The 23,295-nt window shown below is 47.9% G+C and overlaps 1 protein-coding gene across 1 annotated transcript in view; it reads left to right on the top strand.

Annotated features, from left to right (window-relative positions):
* Positions 1 to 493: 493 nt before the first annotated feature.
* The window catches only part of MOCOS (molybdenum cofactor sulfurase), a 53,493-nt gene continuing 30,691 nt past the window's right edge, over positions 494 to 23,295 (top strand). Inside the window, exons 1-7 of the mRNA XM_025429111.3 lie at positions 494 to 705; positions 7,394 to 7,483; positions 10,994 to 11,060; positions 12,554 to 13,195; positions 15,320 to 15,396; positions 17,616 to 17,815; positions 23,024 to 23,140. Coding sequence (XP_025284896.1) covers positions 564 to 705; positions 7,394 to 7,483; positions 10,994 to 11,060; positions 12,554 to 13,195; positions 15,320 to 15,396; positions 17,616 to 17,815; positions 23,024 to 23,140 — 1,335 coding nt within the window. The 5' untranslated portion in view covers positions 494 to 563. The remainder of the gene's footprint in view (positions 706 to 7,393; positions 7,484 to 10,993; positions 11,061 to 12,553; positions 13,196 to 15,319; positions 15,397 to 17,615; positions 17,816 to 23,023; positions 23,141 to 23,295) is intronic.

Here is a 23,295-nt window from a genome sequence, read left to right as displayed (position 1 = left end):
CAGAGCCGCCCTGGCTCGGGCACCCCGGCCGCAGGTCCAAGGGCAGAGCGCAGGAGGCCCTCTGGTCGGAGTCGCAACCCAGCTACGGCTTCGATGGAGCGCAACCGCTGAGAGGCTACTAAACAACCCCCTGGAGCCCCAGTCCTTCTTCCTCTTCCACACTTTGCCTCAGACACACGGCAGGGGCGGGCAGCAAGGCGAAGTCTCCTTGCAAACGCCAAGGCGACAAGGGTCAGGATGCGGAGCAGCGGAGAGCCGCGCGCTGCCTCTGCCCCAGACTCGTCGTGCTCCGCGGGTCCTCGGGGGCCTCTCCGTGGGCTCCCCGGGGACGCTGTTCAGAGAGATCACAAAAACGGGCCCCGCCCCAGGAAAAGGGCCGCAGAAAGTGAAACTCCGTGCGTCAGCGCCCCTGGCTCGCTGGGCCGCCCGCAGAGGCGCCGCCCCCGGCCGCGGACCCGGTGCCCGCCGAGGGCCGGGAGGTGCGGCCCGGGACGGCGGGCGCGGAGGCGTCGCTGCGGCCGCGTCGGCATCTCCCCCGCCCGGCGGCCGGGACAGCGCGAGGCATGGCCGGGGGAGCTGCGCCGCCGGGGCCCGAGCTGCTGGCCTTCGCGCGGTTCCGGGAGTCGAGCGAGCGGCCGCTCCCCTACGGCTATGGGCCGCGCAGCCTGCGGGAGCTGCGCCAGCGCGAATTCGGCCGCCTGGCAGGTGAGGCTGGCTGGCACCTGTGCGGGCGGACCCGGCAGGGAGGACCGGGCGGGCGCGCGGGTTCTGGAACTGGGGTGGAAGGAGCTTTGGCTCTAGGTGGGAGCGGCTCACCTTATTTGGGATACATTTGGACCGAAAGACCTGGAGAGACGTGTCCACGCATCCGCTTCGTGGACCCGGCTCCCCGAGGTCCCACCTGCAGCCCAGATTTCCTGCGATCTAGCTCCTTGGGCTTTTCCCGCGGTGCAGGACCAGCCTCGTCCCTACCTTACTCCTTACTCACCTGCTCCTACTCGCCCACCGCGGGCCGGCCTTAGGATTCGTTCCTTTGGCCCAGGCTTGCTCTAAAGGTCGGAGCTAGGGTTGCAAAATGCGGGGATGTCCTGCCGCCGCGGCTGTTGGGGCGCTCGCCCGCCCGCCCGCCCGCCCGCGAACAGGTGCAGCGCGCGGGTGGCCAGGGCGCGGGGCGGGGGGCGCGCCGTGGCGACCCAGAGGCTACAGCCTCTGGAGACTGAGCTCACACGCCTCTTTCATTTGCGAAGCCTCAGTTTTCTCCGGCGTGCAGCCGGAATACTGCCTCCGAGCTCTAGCTCGCCGGGCGCCTCCCATTCGCAAAACGGGCACTTTGAGCTTTCGGGGCAGGGCGAGCCTGTAAACTGGACACAAGGCCGGGATCACATCCCTTGGGTTTCCGCAGGACGGAACAGGCTGGTCGAATTTTAAGTCGAGCTTCATCCTTGCTGCAGGGCGAGAGGGCTCCCGCCCCTGTGGGGACTGTGTAGGGACTCGCTCTTTTAAGGGACCTCAAGTGAGGGGCGGCCTCGAGCCTCAGAACCGCGGCGGGCGGGGCCGGGAGGGCGCGCAGGTGAAGTGGGCTCGGTGGTGGCGGCCGGAGTTGACTCGTACTCATTCTGCCGCAGTGAGCAACTAACTGGTGACTGCTTCCTTGCTTGTGGCGCAACAGCCACCCTGGCGTGATATTTCATTAATCGGGTAGCTGATTTCAGCTCTTTTGAGTCACTTTCTCCAGTTTGGGAGAGTGACTGGTTTTTCCTCTTGGAGGGCTTTCAGGGCTGTGGCCTCCGCTCTGTGCGTCTCCTGTCTGTACCTCAGTAGGGACCTCGGGAGGGAGACCGCGGGCCTTCTGGCTCCTCTCTACCACCTGCCCATTCTTCCTAGTGGCACATCCACCTGGAGGAGACGGCACCTCACCCCAATGCTTCTGCCTGCTGTCCCTGAAAGTTTGTATTACGGAAATTTCCACCCTAGGAGTAGACTGGGACAATGAACACCCACAGAGGTGGAGGGAGGGAAGGAGGCTCCCCATTCTTTTGAAGAACGTTTAGAGGCTGTTTTGGTGCAGCCCATAATTATTTCTGCACCACACCTGCTTAATCTCCTAATCCCTCCAGCTCTGGTCCCTCACACCCATCACTGGCTGACCTCTCCCCTGAAGACTACCCTGGGGAAGTAGAAGTATGTTCTGGGCCCGTACTTGTTTACTTGTGTCCCTCAGAGAGCAGCACCTTTTCCCTTAAATGTAAAATTTAGATGTGATAGCCAGGATCCCAGGCTTCAGAGCCCCTTTAAAATCTACCATATTGGGACACCTGGGTGACTCAGTGGTTGAGTGTCTGCCTTTGGCTCAGGGCGTGATCCTGGGGTCCTGGGATTGAGTCCCACATCGGGATCCTGCAGGGAGCTTGCTTCTCTCTCTACCTGTGTCTCTTGCCTCTCTGTCTGTGTCTCTCATGAATAAATGAATAAAATCTTTTAAAAAAATCTGTTTTGTATTCTATCATCTATCTATCTATCTATCTATCTATCTATCTATCTATCTATCTATCTACCTAGTGCAAGTTCCCAGCATTTCCTCTACATTAATAGTTCAAGTAGAGTTTTGTGAATTAAACCCACCCCTTCCATGGCTGGGAGTCTTGGAACATAAGCACGCACTTTTTTTTCTCTCACAGATCAGGGAAAAACAAACAAAACAAAATAACATAACCTTCATCTCCTCTTCTTTTCCCCTTCCTCCTTCTCCTCATAGTTTTTGTGCAGGCTGGAGAGTTTTTCGGTTACGTGGTAGCTCTAGATAATTACATGCTTAATCTTTAAATGCTGAAACATTTTGCCTAACCAATTGGTTGGGAATTCCCTTGTCTTGGTGAAAGGAGCATATTGAATTTTCAGATGTGGTACAAATGGTTCTTGAAGTCTCAGAGCACTGATGGATAGCCACTCACCTGTATAGAACTGAGAACTGAAGAGGCAAGGTCTAGAAGAGACCCTGGAATTTCCTTCTTGAAGACCCAATACCAGTGGGTTTTGGGGTCGTTTGCTTGCTTCTTCTAATAACAGTCAAATCTCAGTGGGTGTTACTATATGCCAAGCACTAAACTGGGCTCTGTTTACAGACTCTTTTAACCCGCATCCCATCTGCAGGTGAAGGAACAGGGATCCAGAGTGGCTAGTGGTAGAGCAAAATTCAGTCAGGTTGGCTGACTTGGATTCTGCACTGTTAACCACGGTGCTAGCTGGCTTCTCAGATCTCTAGCTAATCTAACAGGGCTGACTGGTTTTGCAAAATTAACTACTGGACCAAAGGCCAAAGTAGCCTTCTCCCAAAAGTCTTCCTGGCCCTGCAGAAGACTGTGGGCAAGACACGTGGTGCTCCTTGGGAACCCCTTAGGTTTCACATGTTCACCGGGGCTTCACAAAAGCATCTCCCTGATGTGTACCTAGACAGAAGCCTGTCTTTTGGTATGGTGCATTTGTATTTCTGAATCTTCAGTTAAAGAGAACGTTATTCTAAAACTAATTTTTTTGGGTTAGGTAGTATCTTTACACAGCATTCCAAAGGTGCCAAAGGACGGTAAAGGGCCAGGGAGCCCCCTCTCACTCCAGCCACAGCCATGGTGGCTGCCCCAGGGTCAGCTCCTGCCACTTGTGTCCTGTGTCTCTTTTTAGTTGTTGTCTATATTTATATGAGTGTGTACAGTTTTTTTATCACGTAATTGAGACATAACATCTGTTAACTGACACAGTTTACATTTATTTGTTTATGGTCTTTCTCTGTCACTATCATACCAGCTTTTTTTTTTAATTTTTATTTATTTATGATAGTCACAGAGAGAGAGAGAGAGAGGCAGAGACACAGGCAGAGGGAGAAGCAGGCTCCATGTACCGGGAGCCCGACGTGGGATTCGATCCCGGGTCTCCAGGATCGCGCCCTGGGCCAAAGGCAGGCGCCAAACCACTGCGCCACCCAGGGATCCCTCCAGCTTTTTTTATCTACTGTTGTGTCTCTACCACTTAGAATAGTGCCTGGCACACAGTAATTACTCAATAAACATTTCTTGAATGTAAAAATACAATAAACAAGGAAATAAAAGGAAACTTAATTGGCCTGATAAAGGCTATCTTCAAGAAATCCACCGCTAATATCATACTTACTGGCAAAAGACTGACAGCTTTGTTTCTAAGATCAGGAATAAGACAAGGATGTCTGGTCTCACCACTGCTATTCAACATCATACTAAGGGTTCTAACCAGGACAATTAGGCAAGAAAATGGAACAAAAGTCACCAGATTGGAAAACATTTCTTTTTTTTTTTTTAATTTTTATTTGTTTATGATAGTCACACAGAGAGAGCGAGAGAGGCAGAGACACAGGCAGAGGGAGAAACAGGCTCCATGCACCGGGAGCCCGATGTGGGATTCGATCCCGGGTCTCCAGGATCGCGCCCTGGGCCAAAGGCAGGCGCTAAACCGCTGCGCCACCCAGGGATCCCTGGAAAACATTTCTATTTGTGGATAACATAACCTTGTATATAAAAAAATCCTAAAGAATCCACATATAAAACTATTAGAACTAAAAAACAAGCTCAGCAAGGTTACAGGATAGAAGCTCAATATACAAATATCAACCTGATTTCTATACACTAGTAAGAAAAGCTATGAAAATTAAATAAAGGAAAGCATCATAAAGAATAAAATACATAGAAATAAATTTATCAAAAGAAGTAGAAAGCAAACACTGAAGACTACAACATGTCATTGAAAGAAAGAAATAAAGGAAGATTAAATTAATGGAAAGACATCCTATATTCATGAATTTGAAGACTAAGTATTGCTAACATGACAATACCCCCGAAACTGATCTGCAGATTGAATGTCATTCCAACCAAAATCCCAGGTACCTTTTTGCAGCAATTGACAAATTGATCCTAAAATTCATATAGAGATGGGAGGGACCCAACTAGCCAAAGCAACCTTGGGAGGGAACAAAGTTGAAGGCCTCACACTTCCCATAAAAGTAAAGTAAGTAAAATTTATATAAAGTTACAGTAATCAAGACAATGTGGTATGAGGACAGATGCATGAAACAATGGAGTAGAATTGTAAGTCTGAAATAAACCCACACATCTATGGTCAATTGCTTTTTAACAGAAGGCCAAGACTATTCAATAGAGGAAAGAATAGTCTCTTCAACAAATAGTGTGGGGGCAGCTGGTATCCACACACAAAAGAATGAAGGTAGACCCCTACCTCACACTGTATTTGAAAATTAACTGAAAAAAAAAATGAGGCACTTGGGTGGCTCAGTGGTTGAGCATCTGCCTTTGGCTCAGGGCATGATCCCAGGATCCTGGGATCAAGTCCTGCATGAGGCTCCCCAAAGGGAGCTTGCTTCTTCCTCTGCCTATGTCTCTGCCTTTCTCTCTGTGTCTCTCATGAATAAATAACTAAAATCTTTAAAAATTTTAACTAAAAATGGACTAAAGTCCGAAATACAAGAGCTAAAAATATAAAACTCTTAGAAGAAAGCATAAGCAATAATCATCAGGACCTTGAATTAGGAATGGTTTCTTATGTCACTAAAATTACAAGCAACAGTAACAACCGAAATAGAAAAATTGGACTTCATCAAAACTAAAAACTTTTATGCTTCAATGGATGCCACCAAAAAAGGACAACTGACCGAATGGGAGAAAACAGATGTCCCCATAAAAACTTGCACATAAATAGTCATTGCAGCATTACTTATAGCAGGCAAAAAATAGAAACCACCCACAGGTTTATCATTGGATGAATGGATAAACAAAATGTAGTGCGTCCATACAGTAGAATATTATTCAGTCATAAAAATGAATGACATGAAAATATGGATGCTAAGTGGAAGAAGGCAGACACAAAAGGTCACATAGTATATAATTTCATTTATGTGAAATGCCCAGAATCCACAAATCTGTAGACAGAAAGTAGATTAGTGATTGCCAGGGGCTGGGGCTGGGTAGATTGGGGAGTGATTGGCAGTGGGTATGGGCTCCCTTTTTGGGATGAATGAAATTGTTCAAAAATTAGATAATGGTGATGGTTGCACAACTTTATGGATCTGCTAAAAGCACCACTAAAAGGGTGAATGTTATGGTATGGGAATTATATCTCAATAAAGCTGTTACACAAGAAACAAAAAAAAATCCATTCTTCACAAAACAACAGAAAAAAACCCATTTAAGTGAATGAAAGGAGGAATGAATATTCACACTGTATGTTTCCAAAAGTGTTGTATTAGAGTTTACTCCATGTCAGTACTTAAAAAGTACTAGATGGAGGTACAAGAATTCTTTATTTTAAACACATGTTCATGGACATTTAAGTCATTTCCAGTTTCTGGCTACTGCAGACAATGCTGCACTAAGTGTCCTCATGTGCAGGCCATTTCACAAACCACGGGGATTTATAAGGTGAATTCTTAGAAGAGGGATTGCTGGGTCAAGGAGGGTTTGCATTTTCTTTTCTTTTTTAAAGATTTACTTATTTATTTGGGAGAGAGAGAGAGAAAATGGGGGAGGGGCAGTGGGAGAAGGAGATAGAATCTTAAGCAGATTCCCTGCTGAGTTTGGAGACCCATGCAGGACTTGATCCCACGACCCTGAGATCATGACCTGAGCTCAAAAAGAGTTGGACCCTTAACCAACTGTGCCACCCAGGTGCCCTGTGGATTTGCATTTGAAAGTGTAACCCATATTGACAAACTACTATCCATAAAGAAACTGTATCAGTGTAGCCTCCAACCAGCCATGTCCCAGCAGGCCTCTTTTCCAGCACCTTCACCCACACGGTGAGTTATCCAACCTTCTGGTCTCCACCATCTGATGGGAAAACCTCAGCATTTCCCTCTCATCTAAATTTGCCTATATCTCTGTTTATGAAAGAGGCTAGGAAGATCGTTTACAATCCTAGTATTTTCCAAAGCTCTCAGAACTGGTCCAGGGTCGAGGGATGGCGAATTCACTGTGGGAAAGCAGACTCAGAGCTCGACCAACCGCCGGGGAAGCAGCAAGGAAATCCTGGGTAGGAAGTGAGTCATCCGTGTGAAATTACTTTACCGTCATTAATGACAAATGTCTGTTGGGCTCCTCCTGTGTGTGGGATACTGTTCCTGGTTTTGCAAAAGAGCTGGTTAATCAGGCAGCCTTGCTCCGGGCACTAAAGTTGATTACACAGGAGAGTGCAATCTTCCATTGCTCATGCTTACTATTTGGATTAAGAAGCTCCTATCAAGAGGCTGGGAGAAATCAGTAGCCTGGTGGTCCCACTGCTCAAGCTCACCCAGACCAGATCCTGATAAGTAGAATACCTCTGAAAAACAACCACAGCTTTATTCTGTGTTTTCTTTCAGGAACTGTCTACCTTGACCATGCAGGAGCCACGTTGTTTCCCCAGAGTCAGCTCACAAGCTTCACTAATGATCTCATGGAAAATGTTTATGGTAAAGAACAACACACCAAAGCTGACTTTTGCATTGAATAGGAGCCAACTACATTCAGCTGATATATCTCTGCTTACCAAATGTTGGATTAATAGACCAGGACTGTGCTGAGCATGTAGCACGGAATAGGCCCCGTGGGGTGGGCGGGTGGTCAAGGAAGCCCAAAGGTCAGTCCCTATAATACATGCGCTGCCAGGATTAGGAAGAATTGGCTCAGGGACACAATTTACTTCCAGAAGAACGGGTCAATGTCAGAAGGGCACAGAAGTACAAAGGTGCTGTGTTTGACAGCAGTATGACCCTGGGGGACAGTGCAGTGCAGAGGGTAGGGTGGCAGGAAGGACATTCACTCCTTTTTTTTTTATTTATTTTATTTTTTTAAATTTATTTTTATTTTAATTTATTTTTTTTTAATTTATGATAGTCACAGAGAGAGAGAGAGGTGCAGAGACACAGGCAGAGGGAGAAGCAGGCTCCATGCACCGGGAGCCCGACGTGGGATTCGATCCCGGGTCTACCAGGATCGCGCCCTGGGCCAAAGGCAGGCGCCAAACCGCTGCGCCACCCAGGGATCCCCCCTTTTTTTTTTTTTAAAGATGTATTTATTTATTTGAGAGTCAGAGAGAGAGCAAGAACACAGGCAGGAGGGGCAGAGGGAGAGAGAGAGAAACTCAAGCATACGCTGCACTGAGTGAGGAGCCTTACATGGGGCTTGATCTCATGTCTCTGAGAGATCATACCTGAGTCGAAACCAAGAGTTGGATGCTTAATCGACTACACCATCCAGGCACCCTCATTCTTTCACTCCATAAGTGTTTGTTGGGCCACTTTGGTATTGGGGGCATGGTGCTAACATGAAGACAAAGGAAGCACTGCCTCTGCCTTCGTGGGCTGTGACCTAGTACACAGGACCTAATCCTGTGAGCTCCAATATAAATGTAAATGACCAGCTATATGAAGGGCTATGAACACAAGGCCCTGATACCGTGGTGGGGTGTGGCTTCAGAGCCACAGCATTGGCCATTTGAGTGTCAGAAAAAGCTGTTTTAGGAGTGGGGTGGATCCTGGAGGATGAGCAGGAATTCACATGGAGAAGAGAGGGAGAAGGGTATTCCAGGCAGAGGTAATAGCATGAACCAAGACCCATTAGTGGGTCCAGGAATTAGCTCCGGAGTGCAGAGAAGGGGAGGAGAGTGCAGGGGGCCTGAATGGAGAGGTAGGGGCATTGAGGGCGCTCTGAGGAGTTTGATGTTTCCTCTAGAAACCATATTCGGTTGCTCCAGACACTTTATCTCCACCGTCCCCCTCTGCTCTCCCAGCAAACTAGTGTACAGGTGCTGCTATCCAACAATAAGGTACAGGTTCTGTTCTCACTCCTGGGCCCCAGAGAGGATAGGGAGCTAACCGGAGGCCACTCAGTCAGGAAGTGCTGGGGCTGGGGGATCTGGATCTCCAGGCATTTGGGCTCCAGAGCGCAAGGCCTTGGTCCTCACCAGACTCCCTCAGTTCATGACAATCCTATCATGCCCCAATATGATCCTGGGCAGCCAGCAGATATTTAAATCTAGAGAAAAGTTTCTAGAGGAGATGCCAGTGAGGGTCCTTATCTTGACTTTAATCCATGATTTGCAAAGAGATCCGCAAATCTTCTCTAACTCTTTGCAAGAGTTATAACTGTGGGCACGGTGACAGAATCTAGACTGGAGGTGGTGCTGAGCTAAAAACTAGAGTGTTGAGAGGCTATTCGGGTAAGTACCGAGTCTCACAGGTTACTGGTGCTTATGGAAAAAGAATAGTGGTAGCTTCAGTGGCCAGAAATCCAGTGTGACCAGACGGCATGGTAGAAACATTAAATGAGAAAACAAATGAACAAACAAAAAAAGTCAAGACTGCGTTAGCGTGCACATGTAGTCCTGCTCCTGAGAAATGCTTGTGCCTGGCTCCTGCATGTCCAGCCCCTGGAGAGGTCTGTGTCCTCACCTGGGGGGCTGTGTTTTGAGGGAGGTAATGATACTTCGGGACCCACTCAGGGGAGATGGAAGGAGGGAAGATAAACTAGAAATTGACAAGTGAAATTAGTAGAGATGTTAGCTTTGAGCCTGGGCTAAGGGGAGATGTGTTGGCCGCCTTCACATATTTGGAGGAATTAGATGTGTTTCTGTGGGAACAAGGCCAGGAGCAGGAGTATGAACACAGGGCAAGAGAGGGGGATTTAGATGAAGTGGTGTTCATGGCTCTGTCTCATGGCTGGGGAAGGGGCAGCCTCCTGAGGATGTGTTCTTGCTTCCCTGGGATTACTGATCAGAACCACCTGTCAGGGAACTTGCAGAAAAGGTTCTAGCATTGGCCTGGCTGCCAATGAGCTGACTTCCATCTCCAGAATGTTCTTCCCAATCCCATCTTGTTCTACTAGTGGGGGGCAGGGGTTGGTTTGTTTGTTTAAAAAAGTATTTTAAAAATCAAGTTATGTTTTACATATTATACAATTCATCTATTTCACATGTACAATTTAGTGATTTTAGTAACTACCAAGTGATGCTACTATCACTATAAATCATTTAGGGGCAGCCCTGGTGGCTCAGTGGTTTAGCGCTACCTTCAGCCCAGGGCGTGATCCTGGAGACCCGGGATCGAGTCCCATGTCAGGCTCCCTGCCTGGAGCCTGCTTCTCCCTCTGCCTGTGTCTCTGCCTCTCTCTCTTTCTCTCTGCGTCTCTCATGAAAAATTAACAAAATATTAAAAAAACAAATCATTAAGGACATTTTCATTCCTCCATAAGATCTCTGATGCCTATTTATTTTTTTAAAGATTTTATTTATTTATTCATGAGAATACACAGAGAGGAGAGAGAGAGAGAGAGAGAGAGAGAGAGGCAGAGACACAGGCAGAGGGAGAAGCAGGATCCATGCAGGGAGCCCGACGTGGAACTCGACTTGGGACTCCATCCTGGGTCTCCAGGATCACACCCTGGGCTGCAGGCGGGGCTAAACCGCTGAGCCACCGGGGCTGCCCCTCTGATGCCTATTTATAATTCATCCCTGTTACCCCCTCAGTCCCAGGCAACCACTAATCCATTACTTTCTGAATATCTTTCTATACAATTGCCTTTGCTGGACATTTCATATAAATGGAATCAAACAATCTGTGACCTCTTAGCATGTTTTTGAGGTTCATTCATGACATAGCCAGTAGATTGTTCCCTTTTTGTTGTGAATACTTTCCAGTTGTGTGGATATACAACATCTTGTCTCTCTGCTGATCAGTTGATGGACATTCATGTTGTTCCCAGAATTTGGCTTTACCAATAAACCTCCCTTTGAACATTTCTGTGCATGAATCTTTGTGTGGACATGTGTTTTCATTTCTCTTGAGTGTATCGGAGTGGCATGGCTGGGTCATATAGTAATTGTATGCTTAACTTTTTGAGAAACCAAAAGAGAGGGTTTTGGAGGAACACAAGAGGAGAAACATAAGTAGTGACTTGATGGCTTTGTCTCTGTAACCTGCCAGGTAATCCTCACAGCCAGAATATCAGCAGCAAGCTCACCCACGAAACCGTGGAACACGTGCGCTACAGGTGAGTGGCAGAGATGCCAGCCTGAGTGGGCACTCCCAGGTGGATGGATTTCTTCCCTACCACCCACTGCATCCCACAAAGGCTCTGAGTTGGTTTCAGGAAGATCGCATTTGGGTAAATGATCACATGAACAGTGACAAATATCAGGGGCAGGGGATGGGAAGGTGTGAGTGAGTAGGTACAGAGCAGGGCTGATCTGAAGCACAGGTGGGTGGCCCTGAGGTGTGCACAGCTGTTGTGTGCAGCTTCAGGCTGATGCCAGAGTGCCTGAGGGCCAGAATGACCAGGAGGGACCCAATTTCCTAAGTCTCATTTTCAGAGAGAAGAAAAACATTTTCTTTGGGCTTTCATGTTTCATTGGGCATCTTGTTTTATCCATCCCCCCTTTTCTCCATGTGTAATATTCCTTTTTAGTAATTTCCAAGTGGTGCCTGAAGTTGCTTGAATCAATATAACAAGTTATTTCCAATTTAAAAGGGAAGCTGGGCTGCCAATTTTAAAAGCACCATGAAACAAGTTGGTGACTTAAAACTTGCTGCAATAGAGCTGAACCAAGGAGAGTGGTCCAAGGAGAGAGTATTTTCTAGGGTTGAGGTTGTTGTGGATTTTTATCTTTTTTAAAAAAGATTTATTTATTCATTTATTTGAGAGAGAGAAGGAGATAGAGAGCACATGAGCACAGGGGGAGACAGGGGCGGGAAAGGAGAAAGAGAATCCCAAGCAGACTCCCCATTGAGCATGGAGTTTGACTCAGGGCTTGATCTCACAACCCTAAGATCATGACCTAAGCTGAAATCAAGAGTTGGATGCTCCGGGTGCCTGGGTGGCTCAGTCAGTTAAGCATCTGCCTTCAGCCCAGGTTGTGATCCCAGGGTCCTGGGATGGAGCCAAGCCTGTATTGGTCTCCCTGCTTAGTGGGGAGCCTGCTTCTCCCTCTGCTGCACCCCACCTCCTACTCATGCTTGTGTACTCTCTCTCTGAAATAAATAAATAAAATCTTTAAAAAAGGAAAAAAAAAAAAGGAATCAAATGCTCAATAGACAGCTACCCAGGTGCCCCATGGATTTTTTTTTAAAGGATTTTATTTGTTCATGAGGAAGAGACAGAGACAGAGACAGAGACAGAGACATAGTCAGAGGGAGGAGCAGGCTCCATGCTGGGAGCCCAACGTGGGACTCCTGGAGCTCCCAGATCACTCCCTGGGCCAAAGGCAGGCATTAAACCGCTGAGCCACCCAGGCATCCTGCCCCAGGATTTTTATCTTATCCATTGAGGGTGGGGACATGGGAGGCAGAGCTGCTCTTGCCAGCTTGAACCGGTTTGTCATCTCTTCCTGCTGCTTGCTCTGCCCCTACCCTAACTTTGTAATTGTGGCAAAGCTGATCTGGGTTTTTCCCTAAATATAAAGGGAGAGCGAGAGGTCAAATACAGCTACCCCTGAACATTTGACACTATTGAGACCATGGATTGGCATGATGCTATGCTTCTTCCAGGATTCTGGCGCACTTCCACACCTCCTCAGAGGACTACAGTGTGATTTTCACAGCAGGGAGCACGGCTGCTCTTAAACTGGTGGCGGAGGCCTTCCCGTGGGTGTCCCCAGGCCCGGAGTGCAGCGGGAGCCGGTTCTGTTACCTCACTGACAGCCATACCTCCGTGGTGGGCATGAGGAAGGTCACCACGGCCATGAACGTCACTTCCATCCCAGTCAGGCCAGAGGACATGCGGTTGGCAGAGAGACGGGCCGCTGCCGCCAGTGACCCTGACTGCCAGCTTCCGCATCTCTTCTGTTACCCCGCGCAGAGTAACTTTTCCGGGACCAGGTACCCCCTGTCCTGGATAGGAGAGGTCAAGGCTGGGCGGATGTGCCCTGTGAGTGTGCCTGGCAAGTGGTTCGTGCTGCTCGATGCAGCCTCCTATGTGAGCACCTCACCTTTGGACCTGTCGGTCCACCAGGCCGACTTTGTCCCCCTCTCCTTCTATAAGCTCTTTGGATTCCCCACTGGCCTGGGTGCCCTGCTGGTGAATAATCGTGTGGCTCCTCTGCTGAGGAAAACCTACTTTGGAGGGGGCACAGCTGCTGCGTACCTGGCAGGAGAAGACTTCTACATCCCAAGAAGCTCGGTGGCTGAAAGGTAACCTCTCTGTGGGAGTGGCTGACTGGAGTTCAGCAAGGCAGGGGTTCTGGCCCGCGTCACCTATAGGGTTGTGCAAGGGACCCAACTGGGCCACTGGGGTTGGAGGGCTGGAGTGGAGTGGATGGAGGCCGGCTGGAGTGTGCCCCAGGTGGCTTAGTGAACTGGACCCCCCACTTGGGGCTTCTCCATAGCTATGAGGGTACAAGGGCTGCAAGCAGGAGAGGTGAAAGACTCTCAGGAGAGGAAGGAAGATAGGCCACCAGGCCTTTTCCCAGAGCACAGGCAAGAGGTACAACGGTTTACTCAAGCAGTCATTTTAAAAGATGGCATTGTTTGGAACAAGTTTGCGTGCATATTGATGGCACAACTGGTTATTATATTTTAAAAGATTTATTTATTTATTCATGAGAGACACACAGAGAGAGAGACAGAGACAGACAGAGACACAGGCAGAGGGAGAAGCAGGCTCCACGCAGGGAGCCCGATGCAGGACTCGATCCCGGGTCTCCAGGGTCACGCCCTGGGAGGAAGGCGGCGCTGAACCGCTGAGCCACTGAGCCACCCGGGGCTGCCCAAATAAAATCTTTTTTTTTTTTTTTTAAAGATTTTATTTATTTATTTCTGAGAATACGCAGAGAGGAGAGAGAGAAGCAGAGACACAGGCAGAGGAAGAAGCAGGCGCCATGCAAGGAGCCTGACATGGGACTCGATCCCAGGTCTCCAGGATCAGGCCCTGGGCCAAAGGCAGGCGCTAAACTGCTGGAGCCACCCGGGCTGCCCCCAAATAAAATCTTTAAACAAACAGAAATGAAAACAACCCAGTTGATTCATTAATTGTTGGTTCACATAATTGATTCACGGCTATCATTAACACATCGGTTTTATAAAGAAATCAACATTGCAGTAACAGTATTCTGAGCAGACCTCATCTCTAGAATCTTAAAATACAAAGCAGAGCATTTCCCCTGAAAGCTTCAACTTGCTTCCGTCACCCACAGGTGGGCTCGCAGAGGCTGCCGTCCCCATCCTCAGGCCAGTGCTCGCTGACACCTCCTGCCTCCGGGCCCCCCCCCCCGGACTCTGCCTGTCAGGCTCTGGGTCCGCATCCCGCCCCTGCTCTCTGCCCTGAGCCCTGCAGCCACGCGTCAGCCTCCCCACCTCCCCACCGCCGGCGTCCTCCGACTTGCCGCCCACCACCGTCCCGCGCCCCCGCTGGCTCCCCGCTCATGCGCACTCGCGCCCAGCCGCACCGACGCAGCACTGACGCACTGACGCACTGACGCAGCACTGACGCGCCGACGACGCGCTGACGTCCCTGCCGTTCAGGGCGCGTGCCCGCTTCCGCCCGCTTCCGCCCGCTCGGGGTGTTCCCTGCGGCCTCTGCCTGGGACGCCCTTTCCCTCTGTGAACTCTGCTGTTTCAAAAATGATCCTTCTGCATCCTCAGTGCACTGTCACCCGCTGGCGTGTTGCTTACCTGTCGCGTGTCGTCCCTTGTTTCTGTGCCTCAGGACAAGGGAAGCGCCAGAAGGGCACCGAGGACGGTGCCTGGCGCGCAGTGTGTGGGCAGTAGAGATTTGATGAATATTTTGGCTAGATGAGAAATCACAGAATGCGACGATCGTGAACACCCTGATAATCCAGGAGGGGCATGTGTGCTGTATCGGGAGCCTCCTAATGTTCCCCGAAGCCTGTGGTTCCGCAGGTTGGCATCCTAGACTTCCGAGCGCGTTGATCACACCCAACCGACGCCTTGCCAGCGGGGTTCCCTTGGGGCCAAGGGCAGCGTTTTAAGAGCCCGTGGCGCTTGGGGTCTTGTCAAAGTCTTCACGGGGGCAGGATAGCACTTCTCGAGGCGGTGACTGTCTTTTAGGGTCCTTTGTCACCATGGCCATCCGATCCCAAGGAAGCACCCCCAGTGAGCGAGTCAGGGCCAGAACCGGCCCCATCCGTCTCTGTGTGTAAATCCGTCTATCCTGACTGGGAGAGCAGTGGTTTATAAGACAGCAGAGGTATTCATCGATTATAGCCAAGACTAGAGTCAAAACCTTGTTGCATGCCACAAAATGCACATGGAGATGTTGGCCACAGCTTGACCTTGTTCCCCTCAACCCTGTTACAGGTTTGAAGATGGCACCATCTCCTTCCTTGACGTGATAGCACTAAAACATGGATTCGATGCCCTAGAGCGCCTCACAGGTCAGTGGACCCTTTTATCTATGTGGAATTTGCTCCTGTCACCTGCGTCCTTGAGGGAGCCTTGGAATGGGTGCGGTTTAGATAAGGTAGGTAAGGACGTACGGTCTGTGTGAGCGGCTGGCACTTGGGAGCTGTACCCTGAATGCAGTTGAAGCTTATCCTGAAGAACTTCAGAATGACTTCTGAGGCAAGAGCAAGAGGCTGAGGTGCTGTGTGTGTGTGTGTGTGTGTGTGTGTCAGTTAAAAGAACATTTTCACAAGTAGGAGATTATTCCAAACCAGGAGATTAGTAGCTTCACAGGAGCAGAGGAGCCATCCTTGGTCCCCAAACTAGGACTGGTTACAGATCCTGAGACCTTATTCAGCTGCTACCTTTCTGGGTCCTCCCTCCTGTCACACTGGGGAGCTATATGATGAGCCCACTTTGCTCATGAGGAGCTAATATTTAGAGAGGTTAAATGCCTTCCCTGGGACCTAATAATTGAGATGGCTGAGATGTCCACCTAGACCATAATAATGCCTAACCCTGAGCCCCAACCACTGTCTCTGTTGTTGGCATTTGCAGTGATGCAGGTTTTCTTTCCTGGCAAATGTTTGGGGTGTGTGGGCAGGTGGAGGACCCTCACAGTAGGCTGACACACAGAGAGTTCATCCTGTTGTGCTCCTGGGCACTCCTCCAGAGGCTGAGGTTCTAGAACTGGGTGGTACTGCTTGGACCATCCATATGGAAATGGAGTTGTGGTGAAGCAGGGATGTGGCTTAATGATTAGGTAGTCCTTCCTTTCTCTCTCTCTTGCCACCGTAACGGGACTCTTCAGGTTCTTGGCCTGAGCTGGGGGCAGACAGGATTCACAGGAGTGGAGGGGAGTCCTGATGGTAATGCAGAGAGTGTACACCATCCAAGACAAAGAAAAGACAATAAAGACAAGTATTGAGATATGAGCACTTTTCCAAGGAAAGATATTAATAGACACCCAAACTGCAAGCTGCAGGTCTGATGGGGGCAGGGACACCTCTGAACTGAAAACAGACTGACCATATCAGTTCCACAATAAAGCAAACCCTGGTTATTCCTACTTTATCGCTTCTTTGGGAAAAAATGTGCTGAACTATCTGTAACACAAAATGCACCATTTTGGCCAACTTAAGTAAGTGTACGTTTCAGGGGCATTAAGTGTGCTTACATTGGTATGCCACCATCCACCACCGACTGGCTCCAGGACTTCTGCATCATCCCAAACTAAAACTCTACCCATTCAACAGGCTGCCCCCTTCCCCTTGCCCCAGCCCCAAGTAATCTCAAGTCTCCTTTCTGCTTGTATGAATTTGCGTATTCTAGGCACTTAGATAAGAGGAATAATACATTATCTGCTCTTTTGTCTGGCTTATTTCACATGTTTTCAAGGTTCATCCATGTTGTAACATGTATCCCTAATCGATTTGGATAATGTTAAAATGCTTTAGACATTAAAAAAAAAAAACCAGCAAAACCACCCGATACTATTTATTTATTTATTTATTTATTTATTTATTTATTTATCTATCTATCTATCTATTTATCTTATCCCCTGATACATTTATTTATTTATTTTTAAAAAGATTTATTTATTTATGATAGACATAGAGAGAGAGAGGCAGAGACACAGGAGGAGGGAGAAGGAGGCTCCCTGCCGGGAGCCCGATATGGAACTCGATCCCAGGACTCCAGGATCATGCCCGGGCCAAAGGCAGGTGCTAAACTGCTGAGCTATCCAGGGATCCCCTCCCCTGATACTTTTAAAGATAAAACTGTGACCTGGCTGGCTCAGTCAGTGGAGCATGTGACTCTGGATCTCAGGGTTGTGAGTTTGAGCCCCACATTGGGTATAGAGATGACTTAAAAATAAAATTAAAAAAAAATTTAAAATAATAATAAAAATAAAATTGTGTATCTGTGCCATCTGTAACCCAAAGGTCTAAATTAAAAAAAAAAAAAAGAAAGAAAAAAGAAGGATGACAAGAATTCCTATGGAAGATTCCACAGAACAGCAACAGAAGGTGTTTAGTTCTCCACACCTATGCATAACCATATGGACAGTATCACACAGCATCTACCAGTATTTAGAATCATTGATCTGAGCTCCAGCTTTGCTGGTTAAAATGATCTTTTCTTAAAAATGAGTGAGTGAATTGCACGTGAAGTTCATGTTTCTCTCTGACATTTTGCAATCGCTTTTGAGGTGGAATGGAGAATATAAAGCAGCACACCTTTACCTTGGCGCAGTACACCTACACTGCCCTGTCTGCTCTCCGGTACCCTGACGGAGCCCCTGTGGTGCGGATTTACAGTGACTCTGAATTCAGCAGCCCGGAGGAGCAGGGTCCCATCATCAATTTTAATGTGCTCGACCACAGTGGGAACATCATTGGTTACTCCCAGGTGGGTCTCCTCATCACCTCCAGTACTCGTTCACAAGAGACACTCTTCTCTGGCACTCTGCTGCCTTCTGAAGCCCTGAACTGTACTGCTGTGCGGGTCCTTGGGGGCTTGCAGCCGCTGTGCAAAGGGCAGCCTGGGCATGGTTGGAGACGCCCCAGCGCTTCCTTACAGGCTCCCTACTCTCCTTTCCATGCAGTTCTAACAGGTGTGGATGTTTAGTTTTTTCAGCCAGAAATTGTCAATTTCAAGTGCAAGGAGGGAGGGGCGGAGTCTTTGATCGCAGTGGAAGGGGGCAGCCGACAGCTTGCCAACAAGGGAAGACATCCTAACAAGGGAAGACATCCTAAAAGAGTGTAGACAGAAAAGCAGTGTATTCTGTCTACAGAATAGTCATCCCATGTCTATTTAGCATGGTGGCCCCGGTGATACATCAGATCGGATCCTGGCATCACACAAAACGTGGTCCTTTGACCACCATGTATTTGCATGTGGCTTGGAATTCAGAACTCCTTTATAACAAGTAGAAATGATGTCCTTAGTATCACAAAAGTCCTTATTTCTGTCGTAGTTCATGCATACTATGAGATCAAAGGATTTAGTAGTTTGATTATAAAACAGTTTGTGCAGATGTACTCTGTACTCTGCAGTGCAGTATTAGGAAATACTTGGCTCCTTGCCATAACTGAGTAAGCTGGTCACTGCTCAGTCCATTAAAATGTCCAGAGTCATATCAAGCACTCAGACACAGTGGTAGACGGTCATCAGAGAGGGTGTCACAGACTGGCAGGGATGGGCAGCCTAAGGCCCTTCCCAGAGTGTGAGTTCCTGGAGCAGCTCTGTGAGGAGCAGGTTCAAAGGTCAGATAAGTTTTCCTTTGAAAGCCACAATCCCCATTAACCTTTGTTAAATGCAGAATTTCTCAAACAAAATCCATTTCTCAAGGAATCATAACCCTCTCTCTTCTCAATAGCCATAAACTAGCTGAGGAACAAAGCTGAGAAATATTCTTCTGGGGATATGTCAATCCTTACTGGTATCCGGGAGTAGACACTCTAACTATAGGTTCTCTCTTGGGTAGGTTTACTGTGCAGACTCTCCTTTAGTAATGCACTGGCAGCCCAATGTCACTAAGAAGTATGCAATTTTTTAAAAAAGATTTTATTTGAGAGCACACTAGAGTGAGAGAGAGAGCACGCAGGAGAGTACAAGCAGGGAGCAGGGGCAGAGGGAGAGGGAGAAGCAGACTCCCCACTGAGCAGGGAGCCCGATGATGGACTCAATCTCAGGACCTTGGGATCATGACCCAAGCTGAAGGCAGATGTTCAACTAGCTGAGCCACCTGGGGTGCCTCAGAAGTGTGTGATTTTAAATGCTTTCCAGGTGATGGAAAATGCATCAGGAGTATGCTTTCTTAAACACACTGTTCTAGATGATTGGTAAAGTAAGTTTCATTCGTGGACCTAAATAAGTTTGTATTTCCTGTGAGGTATGGAGGAGGACAGACAGGTGACCATGAAGTATGCTGTGTCAGGCAGAGCAGGGAGAGAATGCCTCATTTGGCCAGAGAAGCTTGGAAGAGAGGAGCAGTCTGGTGGGGAGTAATGGAGAGAGCTACCTGTCTAGGTGTCCTGCTGACTTCACCAGGACTCATTCCTGGAGGCTGGACCCTGGACGAGTTTCTTCCTCTGTGTGTTTATAGAGGAAGCTTGTTACATGAGTGGATCCGTGGCCGAGGCGTGGCCAGCTTTGCTGGCTTGGTAAAGCCCAGCTTGGTTTCCCTGGGCCACTTCTCTGTGTAGGAATTCCATAGGGATTTCAGTGGCCTTCAGAAAGAACGGATGATTTCATGGCTGAGTATAGCTCTTTTCAGGAGATTTCAAAAGAACTTCTGAAGCTTTTCAAAGAATTTAGCTTTCCGTAAGAAGCTTTGGGGTTCTCATTTTTTATAGCCAGGCCTCCTAATTCCATTCTCCCCTCTGCAGAAGTCACTCTACTTAGTGGTTAAGAATGCAGGTTCAGATTCTGACTGCCTTTTGTTGGCGCTGTGAGCTTGGGCAAGTTAGTATAAACTCTCCAAGTCTCCATGAAATGGGGAGAACAAGGAACCCTGCTCATAGTGTTGCTCTGAGGATTAAATGAGATATCATATAGAATGCCTGAGCACGGGGCCCACGGGGAAGCAAGTGCTCAATAAACAGTGAGCATGCAAGCTCCTGGGTGGGGAGGCTCCCATGTTGTTCTGTGCTCAGGCTACTTTCTCGCCCTCTCTGGATACAGTGCTCATCCTGCCACCAAAACCAAATCCTTCACCTGGCCAGGCACAGGCAGGGATTCCACAAGGCTCAAGGTAAAAGGGGACTACTTCATGATGGGAAATTGGAGGAGGGTTAATTGTGGCCCAAACAGCCTGTTGTACCCAGATCCTCCTCTAGGTGGGGGCCCCTCTCTCTTCTTGAATCTTGGTGGATTTACGACTTGCCCACAACCAGAAGAATGCTACAGAAGGGAAGGCTGTGTGGTAGAAAGCATTATTCCTTGGGGCATCCACTTTTTGGGCCCCATGTTACCATGTAAGAAGTTCTACCCTGAGGCTGCCATGCTCTGAGGAAGCCAAGCCATGTCAGGAGGCCAAGCACAGGCCCTATTGTGACAGTCCTGTTTTGAGCCCTCCTGGCTGGGAGGCCAGACACACACATGCATAAGTAAGTCTCCAGATGATTCCAAATCCCAGACACCACGTCACTCCCAGCCTTGGAGTCTTCCCAGCTGAGACTTGGGAAATCATGGAAAAGAGTCAAGCATCTCCTCTGTGCTCTTTCCGGATTCCTGACCTTCTGTAGCTCCGAGCACAATAAAGTGGTTATTATTTTATTCCACCAAGTTTGGTGGCTTGTTTCATGGCATTGGTAACTGGAACAGTGAATGTGGGGTGGGCACAGGGGACTTCTCATTCCAGTTGGCAGGAGTTGGGGTGGGGCAGTGAGGGAACTTCCTAACAGCTGCCCTTTGAATGGAGGCCACCTGGAGATGGAGTTGGCCAGACCCAGCGGTCCTGCCAGGTCTCAACTCAGAGAGTCAGGGAATGCCTGGATTTCATTAGTTGTCTTGCACGTCACTGAGCTATATTTGCCCAGGATAAAGGAACAGAGATGTTTTCCTGAGGCCCCTCAGTTCAATCCAGGGAAGGACTTCTCACTCTGACAGTCTAGGGGAGACAGCTGAAGTGAAGACAGCCATGGTTTCAGCAGTGTGGGAGTCACCACTGCTGTGCGCAGCATGGCCGGGAATAGTTTGCTGGCTGTGTAGTGAGCTGCAGAGTGCTGTACTGCCCCTGGCTGCCTCTGGCCATCCTACAATGTGAATTCCCAGGGAGAAAAGTTTCAAAGATTTGCCCAGCTGGGCAAAATGTGTTTGTTTTCCTGAATGCAGTTAGGTGACTTTCCTGGGTTTAGCAGGAGTCACCAGGGCTTAGAGGACCCTCAGTGGGCTCCTAGATACTTGGAAGAATGCAGCCCTTGACTCACAGCGGGAAGGGCTGGGCAAATATCCCCCATGCTAGCCCTACTTTTGAGCACTGGGTGAATGCAGTTCGCCTCCCAGAGCCTTTGGGAGACAGGAAAGAGCCTTGGCACTTCTGGAAGGAACAGAAGTTCTGTGATTCAACCCAAAGTAAGGGACATTATAGAAAGCAAATTGATAATACACAGTGTCAACACAGTAATGTTTGTAACCCAGGCTGTGAACCTAGACAGGGAGGCTCTGAGTGGTGGCTCAGCTGGGGACTGCCCTGTGATCAACCCTGTGGCAGAAGATGCCAAGGACCTGTCCCCCATCCCAGCCACTCAGATTTTATTCTTGTGAACCCCCTTGGCAGATGTGGGCTCTTTAAAAAAATAATTTATTATTTAAAAAATTGAGATAAAATTGACATATGTTGTATAAGTTTTAGGTATACAACATAATTATTTGATATATGTATATAATGCAGGGTAATTACTGCAGTAAGTCTACCTAACATTCATCAACATACATAGTTACAGATTTTTTTCTTGTGATGACAGTTTTCAAGATTTATTCTCTTAAAGAGATTTATTCTCTTTCAAATACATATAACGAAGAATCATCAACTATAGTTGCCATGTTGTACATGACATTACTAAGACTTATTTATATTGTAACCAGGAGTTTGTACCTTTTGACCACCTTTACCCTTTTTGTCCACCCCCTACGTCTGGCAGCCACCAATCTGTTCTCTGTATCTATGAGTTTGAGGTTTTTTTTTTTTTTTTGGTTCCACATATAAATGATATCATATAGTTATCTTTCTATGTCTAACTTATTTCATTTAGTATCATGTCCTCAAGGTCCATCCATGATGTCACAGATGATAGGATTTCCTTATTTTTTTATGATTTAAAAATATTCCAGTGTGTGTGTGTGTGTGTATTCCAGTTTTCTTTATCCATTCATCCTTTGATGGATACTAAAGTTGTTTCATTGGCTATTATAAATAATGCTGCAATGAACATGAGGAGGCAAGTATCATTTCAAGATAATATTTTCATTTTCTTCAGATAAATACTCAGAAGTAGGGTTGCTGGGCCCTGTGGTACTTCTATTTTTAATTTTTGAGGAACCTTCATACTGTTTTCCGTAGTGGCTACAGCAATTTACATTCCCACCAACAGTGAACAAGGGTTCTCTCTCTCCACGTTATTTCCAACACTTGTTATTGCTTGTTATCTCAATCATAACTGTTATAATAGATGTGAGTGATATCTCATTGTTGCTTTGATTTGCATTTCCCTGATGATGAGTGATGTTGAACATCTTTTCATGTATCTCTTGGCCATTTGTATGTCTTCTTTGGAAAAATGTCTATTCAAATCTTCTGTGCCATTTTTAATAGTATTGTTTGTTGAAATGTGAGCTCTGCAAACTTGGAGTTTGGACTGAATTGGATATTTTCGGTTTTCTCAGGCATACATTATGAGCCAACTGCATAAACTTTAATTCTCAGTGACATTTTATAAAATGTGTTTAGTAAACCCATGATAGATCATGGCACTTCAAAGCAAAATTCCAAGCTCAATTTCATTTTATTGTTAGGGAAGAGAGGTCCACATTTTGATCTGAAACTCTCTCCCAGGCAGTCAGAGTAAAACTGGACATCTGTAACACTGGTTTCATGTCACATTGAACCCACAGGTGGATAAAATGGCCAGTCTTTACAACATCCACGTGCGAACTGGCTGCTTCTGTAACACTGGGGCCTGCCAGAGGCACCTGGGGATAAGCGATGAGATGGTCAAGAAGCATCTTCAGGTTGGTAATGCTGGTCATGTCCAATGGTGGCCTCTCCAACCACCCTGGAGGCTGGTCTCATGTCTGGGGTCAGAGCTGGTTCTGTGGGCTGGGCTCATTTCTCCGAGCCCACTCTGTGGAAGTGCAAAGGAAAAGGGGTCCACAAAAAGAGAAAA

This window comes from Canis lupus, chromosome 7, assembly GCF_003254725.2.
Source record: "Canis lupus dingo isolate Sandy chromosome 7, ASM325472v2, whole genome shotgun sequence".
NCBI lineage: Eukaryota > Metazoa > Chordata > Mammalia > Carnivora > Canidae > Canis > Canis lupus.
The sequence above is the reverse complement of the archived record's forward strand: the minus strand, read 5'-3'. Positions and strand labels throughout refer to the sequence as shown.